Raw genomic sequence first — 15139 nt, 5'->3', positions numbered from 1 at the left:
ATTGTTGTACATATTTTCATTAGTGCAGTCAAACTTGTGACTTATGTGTTCCATATTAGTAGTATTCTTCAGACAAGAACTTTAGCAAAGAAGTAGTTCCATTATGGAATATCCTTTAATTTAATTTTATTTTCTTGCTACCAAGAAAATAAACTGAAATTATAATTGTATCATTTTTATTTAAGCCTTGTAGTTTTAGTGTCGTTTTACTTTAATTATTTTTATGAATTTATATTTTTAATGACTCAACACTGACCATAATGATAAAAAGCACTTTCTGTCAAACTGATCAGACATGGTTAATTTAGTCATGTGTGCTCAGTTCATTTTTCTTCAATCACATAAATTTGACCGTGTCACATGCCAATCTTGGCTAAAATGTGGTTGGTTAGATTCAGTGACGTGCACAGAAAATCTTTGAATTGGCCAGTTAGCCCTAAAGACTTAAAGCATCATGTTAACAGTAACTTTTCCACCAGCAAGGTAATTGCAGTTATTGATTGAAGGATAAGAATATTTAGAGTTTACCTTCACAACTTGTATGCTAATGATTACAAACTTTCACAGCACCCTACTAAATTTTGCTTAAAAGAACCAGCAAGAGAATTTAGGAATCTGGATTCCTCCCAACCAATGTTTTGGGCAAACCTTTTTCATAAAAACAAGATAGTGAAATAAATTCCATAACGAAGCCAGTTTGTTCTTAGTATCTATTTCAGTGAAGTTCTCAATACTATTATGGTTGGTTGCACAATCAGCCAGATATTTGGAGTGGATTTGGTATTTTTATCCACCTATCAAGTGCTTTCTGAACTTCGGATAGACAGATGTTTGTTTGAAGGTGTGATGATGATTATATGATTATTATTTGGTGTACGGTGATGATAAATAATTTGCAATTCACAATCTAAGACTGGTGAAAGCATAATAACCCAAGTCTTAATCAAGGACCTAAGAATTATTAAGATAGCACCTAAGGGTATGCTGTAGGTCAGTGATGGCTAACCTTTCCATCCTCGCATGCCATAAGGCAATGCATGCAGGGTGCATGCCCCCTGCTCATGCACATGCATCTGCACACGCCCCCCACACACACATGTAACTTGATGTTCCCAGGAGTTTTTACTACATTTTAATCTAAACAGCAGAGTTTCCAATGATTTTGGCAAGTTGGTCATGTTGTTGCTTGTTAAAAGTTTGTGAAATGTTGCTGTTCGCGGAATTTTTTTATGATATAAAAATGTGAAATCACAACTGCCACATTTATCTGGTATTTGTTTTCATATGTATTAGTTTTTCCCAAGAACCTGGGATGTCATAATGTATTAGTATAGTATATTTTTATCACTTTTTAATTATTTATAAATAACTCAAGGTATCCTGGTTTCCAAGCCTCATGCTCATACTTGCAGGAATTGACAGATGGAAATTTTGTCAGTGCACAGAATTTCTGTTCTTTTATCCCATCTTTGTATTTGGCCAACCCAAAGCTTTGGAATTTATCTAATGCCCCTGCTTCCTACTTTTCTTTTTTGAATAGTTTGCCAATGGTACTTGCATAAGTGATCTTTTTTCCTTCTTTTGTTTCCTTCTGTAGATCCTCAAAATAATCAGTTGCTGGCAATTAGTTAAAGGCTACCTCTGATCGTATATATAAATAGATGCGTATTCCCTTTTTTTACATGACTGAGGGGATAAGTTATCTACATTTCAAACAGTAAAAATGTTTTGGATATGGTTTTTATAAAAGATAACTCTTAAATGATATTGTTTCATTCACAATGGATTCAGGAATGTGGAATCCCAGGATTCTAACGATAAAAATTCCAGATTTTTAGGGATGGGTGGGCAGGTGAAACAAACATAGTTACTATTGCTTCCATTAATATATTAGCATAGTATGCTATGTATTTATCATAATGGAATTTTTAAAACAGTTCTATCCCAGCCTTGAAATGTAATGGTAGATACTGTGTGCATCTTCTTTATTAATGTTTTAAGTTATGGTGCTAAAATAAACAGAATGATTAAAACACTTGAGGCTTTGGTTTGCTTTTGCATTTGTATAATTTTTAAACCAGGCTTTTAAATTTATTTGTAACGTTAAACTCTCATTATAAGTTAATTAAAGGCCTCTTTTACTTTATAATATTTCATAATAAAACAATTAACTGCAAATAGGCAATTAAATATACATTTTCAGAAATAGGTACCTATATATTATCTACACATAGTAGTAAATGAATTAATTTTTTATTATATTTCTATGGCAGATTCTGTATAAATGATAGTTGCTATAGTGATAACTATTCTTAAGAGTCTAGCATAATGCAAGGTACTAGGAAGTCAAGGAGAGTTGTTGTCATTTTGTGCCCTACTTCTCTTTTCTTTGGTGGCAATTGTTGCAAGAAGCATGCTAATCTAACTTGGTCTAAATCTAGGAGGACTCTTGGTACGTTAAGTGCCCTGAATCTACCTTCCTTAGACAGTATCATACTACCCAGCTTCTAATTCAATAGTCTTAACTTTCTAGCTGCACCATTTCAGTGTTTTGATGGCAGTGGCTGGAATTCAGTTGAACGTTGAAGTCCTTAGTGTAAGTGTAAGTGAAACCACTTGATTAGTTACTGTTCCAGGAGAATGATGATGGTTCTTCAAGGTCCTTCAGATCTTTTGCCTTTTTTATTTTTTTTAAGGAACATGCATGGTATGTCCCTCAAAATAATGGTATGTTATTGCTATTACATACAGAGATGCCAGTCAGTGGAGAGCGTACCCACTTGAATCTGAATGGCCGGAGGCCTTCCAGAAGCCGGAAACAGGCCCATTTCCCCCCTCCCAGAACCTCCGCGTGGACCCTGCACTTACCTGCATCCAAAATGTGCCGCGTGGAGACTCCTGGGAGGGGGGGTGGGCTGGGCCAGCAGGTCAGTTCAAATACGGGTTCAGCGAATAAAGTGAAAACTTAACATCCGGTTCGCCTGAACCAGTCCAAACCAGTCCCTGTATTTGTCACAAATTCCATTTAAATCTCAAAAGTATCTAATATGTAGGTAGTTTGATGGAGGCAAATTCTTTGCATGCTATTAGCTTAGCATTTATGCATGCAGTTTATAATTTAAATTCCTATGTCATTCCTTTTTTCAAGAATACAAGAAAAGGCAATTATTTCCAAGGTGAATAATTCTGTTCAGCTGTATACATGTTATTGTTTAATTTTCCTTTAATAATAGAACAATGCTTTTCCAAGACCAAAATATCATGAACATTAGAAGTTAAAACAACACATTTTTTATCAAAGCATATTTGCTAGTTACTTTAAATAAACATGTTTCAGCTGGTAAGCACAAAGATAAACGTACTGTTTAAAATAAATCATTTCGCCCTCTGGATTTATTCTTAACAATTAAAAAAGAACAAAAATAATGTAGCATTTTTAGCAACCTGTTAGATAACACTTAAATTTATATCATTTTATATGATTTTTTAAAAAAGAAATGTGTGCAGACAAAGCAAAAAATATTTTTAAAACATTAATTTAATTAGAGTATATTTCTCTTCCCTAAAAGGCAGGGATTGGAAGGGGTTCTAATATTATTGCTCTTTGTATTAGCGCCAGATTATTTCAATTGCTTATTTATTTCTACTTTAAATATGACATAATTTTTCTTCTCTTTGTAGATTTAGGAATGTAATTGTTTTGAATGTTGGTCTTCTCATTTTATAGATGCATAAAATTTATAAGCAGTTTATATTTCTTTTTTCATAGTGCCCTTGATAAAGGCATCATCTGAGATGCACTGAACTAAAGTTTATTCAGGAATACAGCCATAATTATGATAACAAAGACTGAAGTAACCCAAATAGTTGGTCCAATGCTGTTATCAAACCCAGGATCTTAAATCAATTTTGCAGAATTCTTGCTTCCCACCTCTCAGACACAAATAGAAGGATGAGAATAGGAGATGCCATTGGAGACAGCTTCTTTCCACTGTACCTTATAAAAATTCCTACAGATGCTTCTGGTTGCATGTAAATTATTTTTTCTTTTGGTGGAATTCCAGGATTCTATTGAACAAAATTTGAAAAAATCCTGCCATAGACAACATACAGTTCCAATGAGAGAGTACTGAACTGTCTGGACATAGCAAGCTGCCTCCAGGTAGAAGCTATTGTATAATCTAGGGCAGGGATGTCAAAGTGATTTTCATTGAGGGCCACATGAGGGTTGTGTTTGACCTCAGGTGGCATGGCCAGCATGACGTCACTCGTGTCAGGGGTGTCTGTGGTGGCCCAAGAGCTCTGCCAATGAAAATAGACTTCTGGGCCCCGTTTTCGGCCGTGGTGGCTACCTGCAGCCTTCTGCCAGTAAAAACAGAGCTTGGCCCCACATGTGCCCCCCCCCCAAGCTTTGTTTTTGTTGGAGGGTTGCAAGAGGCCATCGCAGCCAAAAACAAGAGTGTGGGATGGCTGTATGCAGCCCTCCCAAACTCCATTTTCGCTGGCAGACCTTCACTGTTTCCAGGGTGGCCACATGGGCCAGATCTAGCTACCCTGCAGGTCGGATCTGGCCCACGGGCCTTGAGTTTGACATCCTTGATATGGGACCTTCTATAGAAAAGGATAGACAAACATTTTACACTACATGAAAATAAAGCAGTAAGATATTGTTCCAGGTCTGATTCTCATCCTCACAGCTTTAAGATGTGTGGACCCAGCAAAAGGGGATTCTGGAAACTGAAATCTTAAAGCTACTCTTAAGGTGAAAAACACTGTTTTAGATACAACTAAAAGTCTCCACTATGAGCAACATAAATGGTCTATGTGGAATTTTTTCACGAATTCACCCTTACTAATTCTTAATGATATGGTGCATTAAATTATTAACATGTTTCAATTTTTTGATGCTTTGTAATACTTGGCTGCTAAATGTTACAACATTGGCTTGAAAACTGAATTTTTTTAAGCCAGCAAACTGATCTGGCCTGGAGAACATAAAAGAGGAATCCTCTGTTAATTTTGAGTATGAAATAGCTAATGTCTTTTGTTAAGAAGAGAGGAGAGGGAGAGAGAGAAAGACTTGCAAAAAAAAGTAGAAAAAAAATGAAAGGACAATGAAACTATACCAAAAGTACATTTCCATTGAAATCTGTTAAATTAACAAGGTAGAATTACTATCCTCCAAATAATGTAAAAAGGTACAAAGGCAGAAATATGTAATAGTAAGCTAAAAATGACAGCAAAGTTGATTATATTACATATTTAACATTTTACCCAAAAGGAATATAATTAGCTTCCAATTAAAATGAAGTAGAACTTTCTAAAAAATATCCATATAATTTTATCAGATTGTTCAATGTATCCATGTTAGCCAGAAATATCAACACAAGGTCAGTTAAGCATTTAAAAAAAATATTTAGAACAAATAGATGTTTCTTAGTTAGTCATACTGTTTGATTTAGCTTGAACTTTCTAAGCCTGTTGTGAGTAAAATTGATGTATTTTGTCATTTTAAAAGAGCTCATGTAAGACTCCATATGATCTCCTAAAAGTGGCTATCCATTGTTGAGTGGAGTAAAATTTAGGATGTTTCTTCCTTCTATAATTACTCTGAAGAGCAGAGTGTTTGCTGAGGAATATATCATCCTTCTTGTGGATTTTCTGTAATAAATGCATGGCATTATGCAGATAATTGAACTCGAAAAGCGCTTGGTCTGATCTACTACAACTTTTCTAATATTCTTAAACTTACAGTTTTATATAGATGGCTCACAGGAAAGAAGAATGTGTGTTAAAAAATTCCTATCAAAAGAAACCATGCCCTTTATAATAGAACAGGGATTTTGAATATCCAAATATTATTTTAAGTAGTGATGTGCTACAATATAGTCAGCTTACTATTTTCCATGGATTCTTGAATATGTAGCATCATTGCAGAGTGGTAGCCTCCAAGTATACCATCGGGGTGCCTTTGATGGCTAGAAAGGTTATGGACAACACGGTTGCCCTTATGATGGCCAGAACCACTGCTGTTCTTGGGGGAGACTGTTTGGCCCCTATAAAGTTGAGCTTGATGTTCACATAACCCAAATTTGCTAAGCAAGATGAAGATATCTCTTCGGAATGCTTTGGTAAAGATAGCATAAAGGAATGGGTTAGCACAAGAGTTGAGTGGATAGAACAAGACCAGTAGAATTTTTGAGTTGCTGACTGTTATTAAGGGTCTGCTTATAACAGCAGATAAGGCATAGAATGAGATTGGTGCCATACATAAAAAGTCAGTAAAAATTAGCACAGCCATCCTTTTTGCAATGATTGTGTCTTTGTCCCCTGACTTGTATTGGGGATTCCGTACTGTAATATAAATTTTAATATAGCAAGCACAAATGATGATGAAAGCAACAATGTTCAACAGCAAAATAATTATAATGTATGCTTGATCCATCGGTGTTTCAGTGTCCATGGGAAGGCAGATGCTAACTTTTCCATAACTACTGACTCCAATTAAAGGTAAAAGGGCAAGAAGGAAACATATCAGCCAACCACCCAACATAATAAAAGATGCATGCCAAAGGCGGATTTTTTTATCTAAGCGCATGGCAAAAGTAATAGCGTACCACCGTTCCAGTGTGATTGTAGTCAAAGTAAAGATTGATAACTCACTAGCAAAGACAGTAAAAAAGCCAGCTGTGCTACAACCAGGTCCAGTCTGCCAATCAATGGCATAGTTATAATACTCTGATCTAGTATAAAGATCTACTGACGCAATCAAGAGAAGATACAATCCCATACAAAGATCAGCAAAGGCCAAGTTACACATCAAGAACCGTGGGACAGTCAACTTGTAATGGCTAGTGAGTAAGATAAAGAGAACAAAAACATTGCCCACAATGGCCAGCAAGTTTACAAACCATACCACTATCCTTAAAAATCTGTACCCCATTACATCTTCACAGGGGTTGAATTCATCAGGCCCTGGGCTGCAACTAATATCATCATTACCTGTACAGATAATATAATCATAATGACTATCAAAAGTCACAATATTCTCTTGGGGGTTCTTGAGTTCTTGACCAAATCCATCTTCTCTATTGTTATGTTCTTCAAAGAAGACATAATAACGTGAATTTCCATGAAGGTCTCTAAATTTGGAATTCTCATCATGAACAGCAACAGTGTGATCTGAATCATCATCCACATAATCTTGATACAAAGGAGCCCTGAAGGTACTGGAAGATCTTCTCTTGCGAATGCTGAGATTGTTAGTTTGATTACACAACAAGAACTCCAAGATTCTAAAGGAGCAATAGAAAGCATGATTAATAAAAGAAGTAGCTTATCTAGAGAAAGCAAATTAATCAGTGGGGAATATTTATTGTGAGCTAAGGCAACATTATTTGAGAAAAGTGTAGTGTTCTAGCTTTGGAATAAAGCTACAATTCTAAGCTGTAATTACGATAATGACATTTTGATTAGACAACTATTCCTTTAAGAAAACTTATCCATTTAATTATACTTTAGTGTTATTACACTGCTTTTGCTTTTATTTCTGTTTATTATAACAAATGGCTATGCTTTCTTTCCTTTATAAAATTCTTTTGTGCAGTTTACAGTAAACATCATGCTTCAGAACAAATGCGATCTAAGCTTATTAAATTGGAGCAACCATTGAGTATAAAATCTGCTTTAAAGAAGTTCAAACAGTATTTAAAGATGATAATTTAGTCCATGGCGAAGAGGTGGACTTCATTTGACACTTAAATAAACATGAGATTGACTTTCTATGGAGAGGATTTGAAAGTCTGAGTGCATTACAAATGTTCGCACTCTCATTTGCATCACTTCTGATGTGGAGAAAGGTTGAAGAGGTTTCTGAAAGTACATTTCTATTGTTGGACAGGTTCATGAGCCAGGATAAAATTCCTTAGATAGTTGGATTCTAACCAATTTGGAATTTAATACCATTTTTAAAACTTACCCCTTAGCTTTCTTCCAGTTCTTGAAAGCACAACAGTGACTTGGGTATGACAGAGCAGCATAAGTTAGATAAGGAAAAGTTTTTACTGAGGGGAGTTTCTTTAGAGTCCAGGTATTTTGAGCCATCAGTTCTTTCAAGTTTTCTAATCCCCTTTCTGGCAATGTAGTGATACATGTCTGGGAGACATCACTTAAAATGTACACAGAGGAAAAATTAAGGACAATTAATAATGTCAGTTTCTCATAAAAATTTAATTTTATTTAATTTATATACTATACAACTGTCAAATGCTTTAGAAAAATTAACAAATCCAGAAATTAAGAGCAACATGTAAAACTACAGGCTACACGGTTTGTTTATAACTGAACCAGTTTCTTCCCAAGTACTATATTTTCTATACAGAATAATGCACTCCTAGCCTCTATATTAGATTGCCCCTAGACTTTAGGAATTTTTTTTAGTATGCAGCCTAAGCAAGTGTGATTTTAGAATGTGACCTAAAGACCTTTTCTTTCCATACCACCACCAAAATGTTTAGCATTTTCTCCATGATCCACCATTTTGGCATGGCTTTCCTTGTGCTGCTTCACACCCTCTTTCTCCTTCTTTTAGACAGAAATTCACTGGACTTTTTATGCTGAAAAGCATCTGACATCTAACACTATGGTTGTTTTTAACTGGCAAAATATTTTTAAACTTTTGCTTGATTTAATATTTCTGAATTATCTTTGGCCAGTTGACTTACAATTTGAAAATTTTAAACTTCAAAATAATAATATCACACAGCTAAGGAAAAACCAGGAAAACTTTTTTTCTTCTTTAAAGAAAATCAAAGTTAATACATTCAAAATAATTTACAAGCCATGCAAAACAATTATAAGAATAATAATCCAGTTCAGCTTAAAATAAATTGAAATCATTCAAAAATTACAATCTCTCCCTTCCTCCCTCCATAATGAAAGTGACTCGGATGTCTTCCCATTTGTTAGTTCACACCTGCTCCTATGCCTACCTGCCTTAGCATCTTGGGTATCCTGTTTCCCCCAAAATACGATCTACTCTGAAAGTAAGTCCAATCTTGATTTTTACATGTGCGCCCAATATAAACCCTATCCCCCATAATAAGCCCTAATTAAGACCCCGCCCATTTGAGTGCACAGGTGGAGGGGTGGAGCTGCCCTACTACTTACCTTTGGACAGTTTTAACCAGGCCTCGCACACCCTGACACTTGCCTTGCTGGCCCATTTCTTCTGCAGTTTTCAAGGCTGGTGCAGCTTTCCTGAAGGCCTCTGTAGCTGATAGCAAAGCTCCAGATTGATCCACAGTTCTGTCACCCACTGCACAGGCCTTCAGGAAAGCCTTGCAGGCTGCAGAAGAAGAGGTTCCTGAAGGTCTCTGACAACAAAAAGGAGGCTGGGGCAATGCACGCAAGTGAGGTTAGTCAGTGGATGACATCCCCCCAAAATTTGGTGGCACCCCCCCCCAAAAAAAACACAGTACTATAGAGATTGGAAATACTAGTTGGTTAAGGCATTATGTAAGACAGTAATACTTTTAGCAATGTATATTTTGTACTATCTTTGCACCTTATATTTGTAGAATCTTCATAATATTAAAAGTTATCTTTGTTGCTATTATATAAACCATTCCCACCCCCAAAAAAACCAATAGTTTACCACTGAGAGCTCTGAATAGCATCCATGGTACTTGCTCCTCAAATTTTAACACATAATCATAACCTTATTTGGTAGCCTGGGTTGTGTGTTTCCATGGCAGAAGAAGAACTGAACCTGAGTCATTCCACTCATGGTCCAGCAACTTATATGTAACCCAGAATATTCCAATTCTATTTTTGGCCCATTCAATTTTGCAAGAAAAATAATAATAAAGGAGCAGATTCCTCCATGAAGAAGATGTAAGAATCTGAAGCTTGTTTTCATGTATACCTAAAGGTAGGCTTGAAAAAACTTAAAGTGCAATGTGATTATCCTGCATCAGGTATTAAACAAGAATTATAACTTTGCACTCATGTCAGAAGCTCCAAGGCACTTTCAGGCTGAAAGGATTAGCCGGTGACATCACCGTTGCCCTGGGGAATGTTCAGATGGGGTTCCTTTCTTGTCCCCAGCAGAAGCTCACGTGAAGGACAAGAACTCCAACCCCACCCCACAGCAGCTCTGGGGTCTCAAATGTGGCTTGCTAACCTCCTGCTCAGCATTTCGACAACTTGAGCTGTTGTGCTCCTAGAATTATAATTGAAGATGCGAAAAGAAATGGTGTATGGAACACAGTGAAGAATATGGTGACCAAATTATTATTTGCATCATGAATTCAATACATTATATTTTTAGTGTAATTGACAAACAGGAATTGTCTCATGGGACTCTTTGTGGTGATGGTATCTAAGCGTTTTGACTTTCACTCCTCACTGGCTGACTAAGTGGAGGCTTAAGAATTCAGTTTATACCTTCTGAACTGCTATTACTTTAATCTGTAAGTATATAATAGGTCCTTTGCTTAGACCCAAATCTAATAGGTTTTTGAGTGCTCTTCCAAGTTTTGTCAGTCCATGTTTGACTAGAGTAGATGCCATAACCTTGATTGCTACCACATTTTATGAAAAAGTGGTATCACTAATGCTGGAGATTTTTTGTCTACAGTATGCTTCGGAATTCCCATCTTTTTGACATGAGAATTCTGTTGTCCATTATGAACTTCTACTATTATCGCCTTTAACAATCTGCTGCTCTGTCATTTTTATTTTTTCCTATTATTTAGTCTTTGCAAACAGCTCTATAATCCAATTATAAGCAACACACACATTTACAAACAAATAGGTGTTTAATTCTACGTATGACTCTCTTAAATAAGACATTACTTAACTAATCATACTGACATTCTTTAACATTCAGAAGAAACTGAAGTTCTCAAGTCAGTTTCCTTAGGTGCTTCTGTGTACAAACCAGTACAATAATAACCCTGCTAAGATGAATAGTTAGATGAGCAAAGCAGAAAAAGGATTTTTTTTCTGTTCCCAAGTAAGTTATTCCTTTCATATTCCATGATTTCATGGTGGTGGAATGTGAAGAAGTTCCAGAATATTAGTCTACAGTATAAAAATTACTATTATCATCTAATGTTTATGCTTTAAAAAAAAAAACCCAAAAGTTGATTGTATGAACAGTGCTGAAGCCAATCTGACCATCACAATTAAAAACAAAACCAAATTAGAGCCATAAGGATTTCCTTAGACAAAATAGATAGATATAAAATGTGCATGGTTAACCACAACCTGAAAATTGGCATGGTCATAAAAGCTGCATTTTGTAGTCCACAATGATGTTGGGAAGGTTGTATGAGTTCCTTTGGCAGGATACAACTTTTGATCTTTGCTGTAGGGTAATCTAATGGAAATTTCTTTTGGAAAGATATAACTGCCCAAGAATTCAGTTTCTCTTCAAATCAAGCTCTGAGTGACCCAGCCTTTACTTGATCCTTTTTGCTTTTCTAAGATGCTTTGGCACCTCCATACTGGTGATGCCTACTAATGGTATCTTCTCTAAACCTGTTGGAACTAACCTCTTTCTCAGAAAAAAAAGAAAGCCTTGCACTCAGTAATGTGTGTTTCATATGTGCTTCAAGACTGAATCAATACAGATGACCTTTGTTATTTGGGATTTTACTAGCTATGATTTTACATTTCTGTGATTGTTCTCAGTTTTTGAGTCCCAGTTTCTGCAACATACATCTTGGGTGGGGGGATTGGATTAGATGACCTACTAGGTCCCTTCCAACTCTGATTATCTGTTATCTGTTCCAACTCTGATTATCTGTTATCTGTTATCTGCCATCTGTCAGAAATGGTATAGGGTCTCCCACTTGGGTGGGGAGTTGGACTAGATGACCTACAAGGTCCCTTCCAACTCTGATTATCTGTTATCTGTTATCTATACAAACATACATACATACATAAATACACACATACATACATAGATGCATGTATGTATATAGGGGGCAGGATAGCTCAGTAATTAAAGATACTGAGCTTGCCATCCCAGGTTCGAGATCCCAGTGCCACACAATGAGGTGAACTCCCGTTCTCTGCCCCAGTTCTTGCTACCTAGCAGTTTGAAAACATGCAAATGCAAGTAGATATATAAGAACCACTTTGGTGGGAAGGTAACAGTGTTCCGTGCACCTCAGTATATAGTCATGCTGACCACATGACCACAGAAATGTCTTCAGATAACGCTGTCTCTCTTGGCTAAGAAACAAAAATGAGCACTGCCCCCTAGAGTTGGACATGACTGGACAGGGGAAATCTTTACTTTTAGAATAGAATAGAATAGAATAGAATTCTTTATTGGCCAAGTGTGATTAGACAAACAAGGAATTTGTCTTGGTGCAAATGCTCTCAGTGTACATAAAAGATACATTTATCAAAAGTCAAGAATCATAAGGTACAACACTTAATAATAGTCATAGGGTACAATAAGCAATCAAATCATACTAGGAAACAGTCAATATAAATCGTAAGGATACAAGCGATAAAGTTACAGTCATACAGTCACAAGTGGGAGGGGATGGGTGATAAGGAGTGATGAGAAGATTAATAGTAATAGTACTGCAGACTTTGTAAATAGTTGGACAATGTTGAGGGAATTATTTGTTTAGTAGGGTGATGGCGTTTAGGAAAAAACTGTCCTTGTGTCTAGTTCTGGTGTGCAGTGCTCTACAGCAGGAGTCACCAACCTTTTGGATCTCAAGGACCATCAAACTCATAATTTTAAATCCCATGGACTACTAATATGAATTTTGACTGACGATGGCTTGCTGACATTGGTGGGAAAGTTGTTCCCATATTCCAGAGCTGCAGTAATCACAGGACTGGCCCTTTGGTCATCCCAGAGCAGCTTCTCCAGTCCATGGCAGGCCAGTGCACACAGGTGGAGGAGCAACTGCTCCAGGATGACCAAATGGCCAGTCCTGTGATTACTGCAGCTCTGGAATACGGAACCGACTTTCCCACCAATGTCAGCAAGCCACCCCAGGTGGATTTCACTCCCCCACTGTTGGTCTTACCTCCACTCACATGGCTCTACTCAAGGTAAGGTTTGCGCTTGGCTGAAGGGTGGGGGCCATGTGGGTGGCGCAGCCTTATGTTCCTGCACAGCCTGAATTAATTGCTTTGGGAGGATGTTTCTCTGCGGACCACCAACTTTTTTTGTGGGCCACCAGTGGTCCCCAGCCCACCGATTGACAACCACTGCTCTATAGCGTCATTTTGAGGGTAAGAGTTGAAACAGTTTATGCCCAGGATGTGAAGGGTCTGTAAATATATGCGAAAAATTGCAGAGACGCTTTTAAATAACGTACGTTTCTCCAAGTCCAAGGTCTTGTTCTTCATAGTTTCTAGACTGGCAAATAACCTCATGGATAATAAGGGACCTATATTTGATTTATTTACATTGAGATCCAAAATAGTATGTCAGGAATATAGAATCTAGCTTTTATCCTGTTCAGCATACTAACTGCACCAATAATATTGAACCAATCCACAGGATAGAAACAAACATGCTAATCACATAATTTTTTTCTTTCTGTAATGAATAATTGCTCCTCCATTGATTACACAATCAAATATACTTACTGAATTAAATCTATTCTTCCTCTCAGCTTGTATACTAACCTCCAAGTTAATTAGTATCTCTGTGTGAATGTTCAATAAATTATTTCTATGTTGATGAAAAAAATGTGAGTCACCCTGAAATTGCCAAATCTACTGATGTCAGAGAGTTATTGACTATTTTTCTGTATTTCTCCAACTGCTGATAGCTCTCCTTAGGAAGAAAATGAAACCTCTTTAGGGAAGCAGATTTAGAACTGGAATAAATGTTTCATTTGTGGTCATAATATCACAGGTGAATTTGGAACAATACATTACAATACATTGTTGATGATCATTGTTACATTGTTGTCAATCATTGTTGATGATCCAAACTCAGTCAAGGACCTTGGAGTACTCATCTCTAATGATCTAAGTGCTAAAGCCCACTGTAACTACATAGCCAAAAAGGCATTAAGAGTTGTTAACCTAATCCTATGTAGCTTTTTCTCTGGTATTATCACACTACTAACTAGAGCATACAAAACATTTGCTAGACCTATACTTGAATACAGCTCATCAGTCTGGAACCCACATTATGTATCTGATATTAACACAGTTGAGAAAGTCCAGAAATATTTCACAAGAGGAGTTTTCTACTCCTCTACCCATTGCAGAATACCTTATGCCACCAGACTTGAAATTCTAGACCTAGAAAACCTAGAACTACACCGCCTTTGGTCCGATCTAAGTATAGTATATAAAATCATACATTACAGTGTCCTACCTGTCAATGAATACTTCAGCTTCAACCATAACAATACAAGAGCACACAATAGGTACAAACTCAAGGTTAACTGCACCAAACTTGACTGCAGAAAATACGACTTCAGCAACAGAGTGGTCAATGTTTGGAATACTCTACCTGACTCTGTGGTTTCTTCCCCAAACCCCAAAAACTTTAACCTTAGACTGTCTACTATTGACCTCACTCCTTTCCTAAGAGGTCTGTAGGGGGCGTGCATAAGTGCACCAACATGCCTACCATCCCTGTCCTATTGTTTCTTTTATTTTTCTTATGTGTATCCATTTCATGTATTCATAACTATGTTTATGCTTATACTTGTTATCTTGTAAGCGATTGACAAATCAAATAAATAAAATAAATAAACAATATGATCAGGTTATTAAGCTCATTTTGTTTGTGCTGAATTTGTCCAGATCTTGAGCTCTTTATTTAGAGCTGAGTCAACCAAGCTGACTAACACAGTAAAGTAGCTCTCAGAAAGTTCACTAAGTTGTATTGCAAAGGGAAACAAACATCTTTCTTCTAATTCATAACAGAATTGTTTTTGTTACTCCAGTTTCTTCTGCTTCCTTGCTTCCTTGTATTTGAGGATGAATACAGTTTCATGACTAGGGAAGAAGAACACCCAATAATATCTAACAAAGGTATTTTTACAGCTGGGTGCACTGTAACCTCTGCTCTGAAAGGGTTGTAATAGGGGGAAAGTGGGGAAAGCAAAAAATACACCTGTTCAAAAAAGAATGAGAG

General features: G+C 36.6%; 1 protein-coding gene across 1 annotated transcript in view; it reads right to left on the bottom strand.

The window, feature by feature from the left end:
* Positions 1-3220: 3220 nt before the first annotated feature.
* TSHR (thyroid stimulating hormone receptor) overlaps positions 3221-15139 on the bottom strand; it is a 47056-nt gene continuing 35137 nt past the window's right edge. Inside the window, exons 10-11 of the mRNA XM_087922073.1 lie at positions 7979-8167; positions 3221-7295 (exon numbers count right to left, since the gene is read on the bottom strand). Coding sequence (XP_087778199.1) covers positions 5879-7295; positions 7979-8167 — 1606 coding nt within the window. The 3' untranslated portion in view covers positions 3221-5878. The remainder of the gene's footprint in view (positions 7296-7978; positions 8168-15139) is intronic.

Source organism: Pseudonaja textilis, chromosome 1 (genome assembly GCF_049901715.1).
Source record: "Pseudonaja textilis isolate UNSWEBS1 chromosome 1, rPseTex1.2, whole genome shotgun sequence".
NCBI classification, from domain to species: Eukaryota; Metazoa; Chordata; class Lepidosauria; order Squamata; family Elapidae; genus Pseudonaja; species Pseudonaja textilis.
Note: the sequence above shows the minus strand (reverse complement) of the source record. Positions and strands in the feature narration are given on the sequence as shown.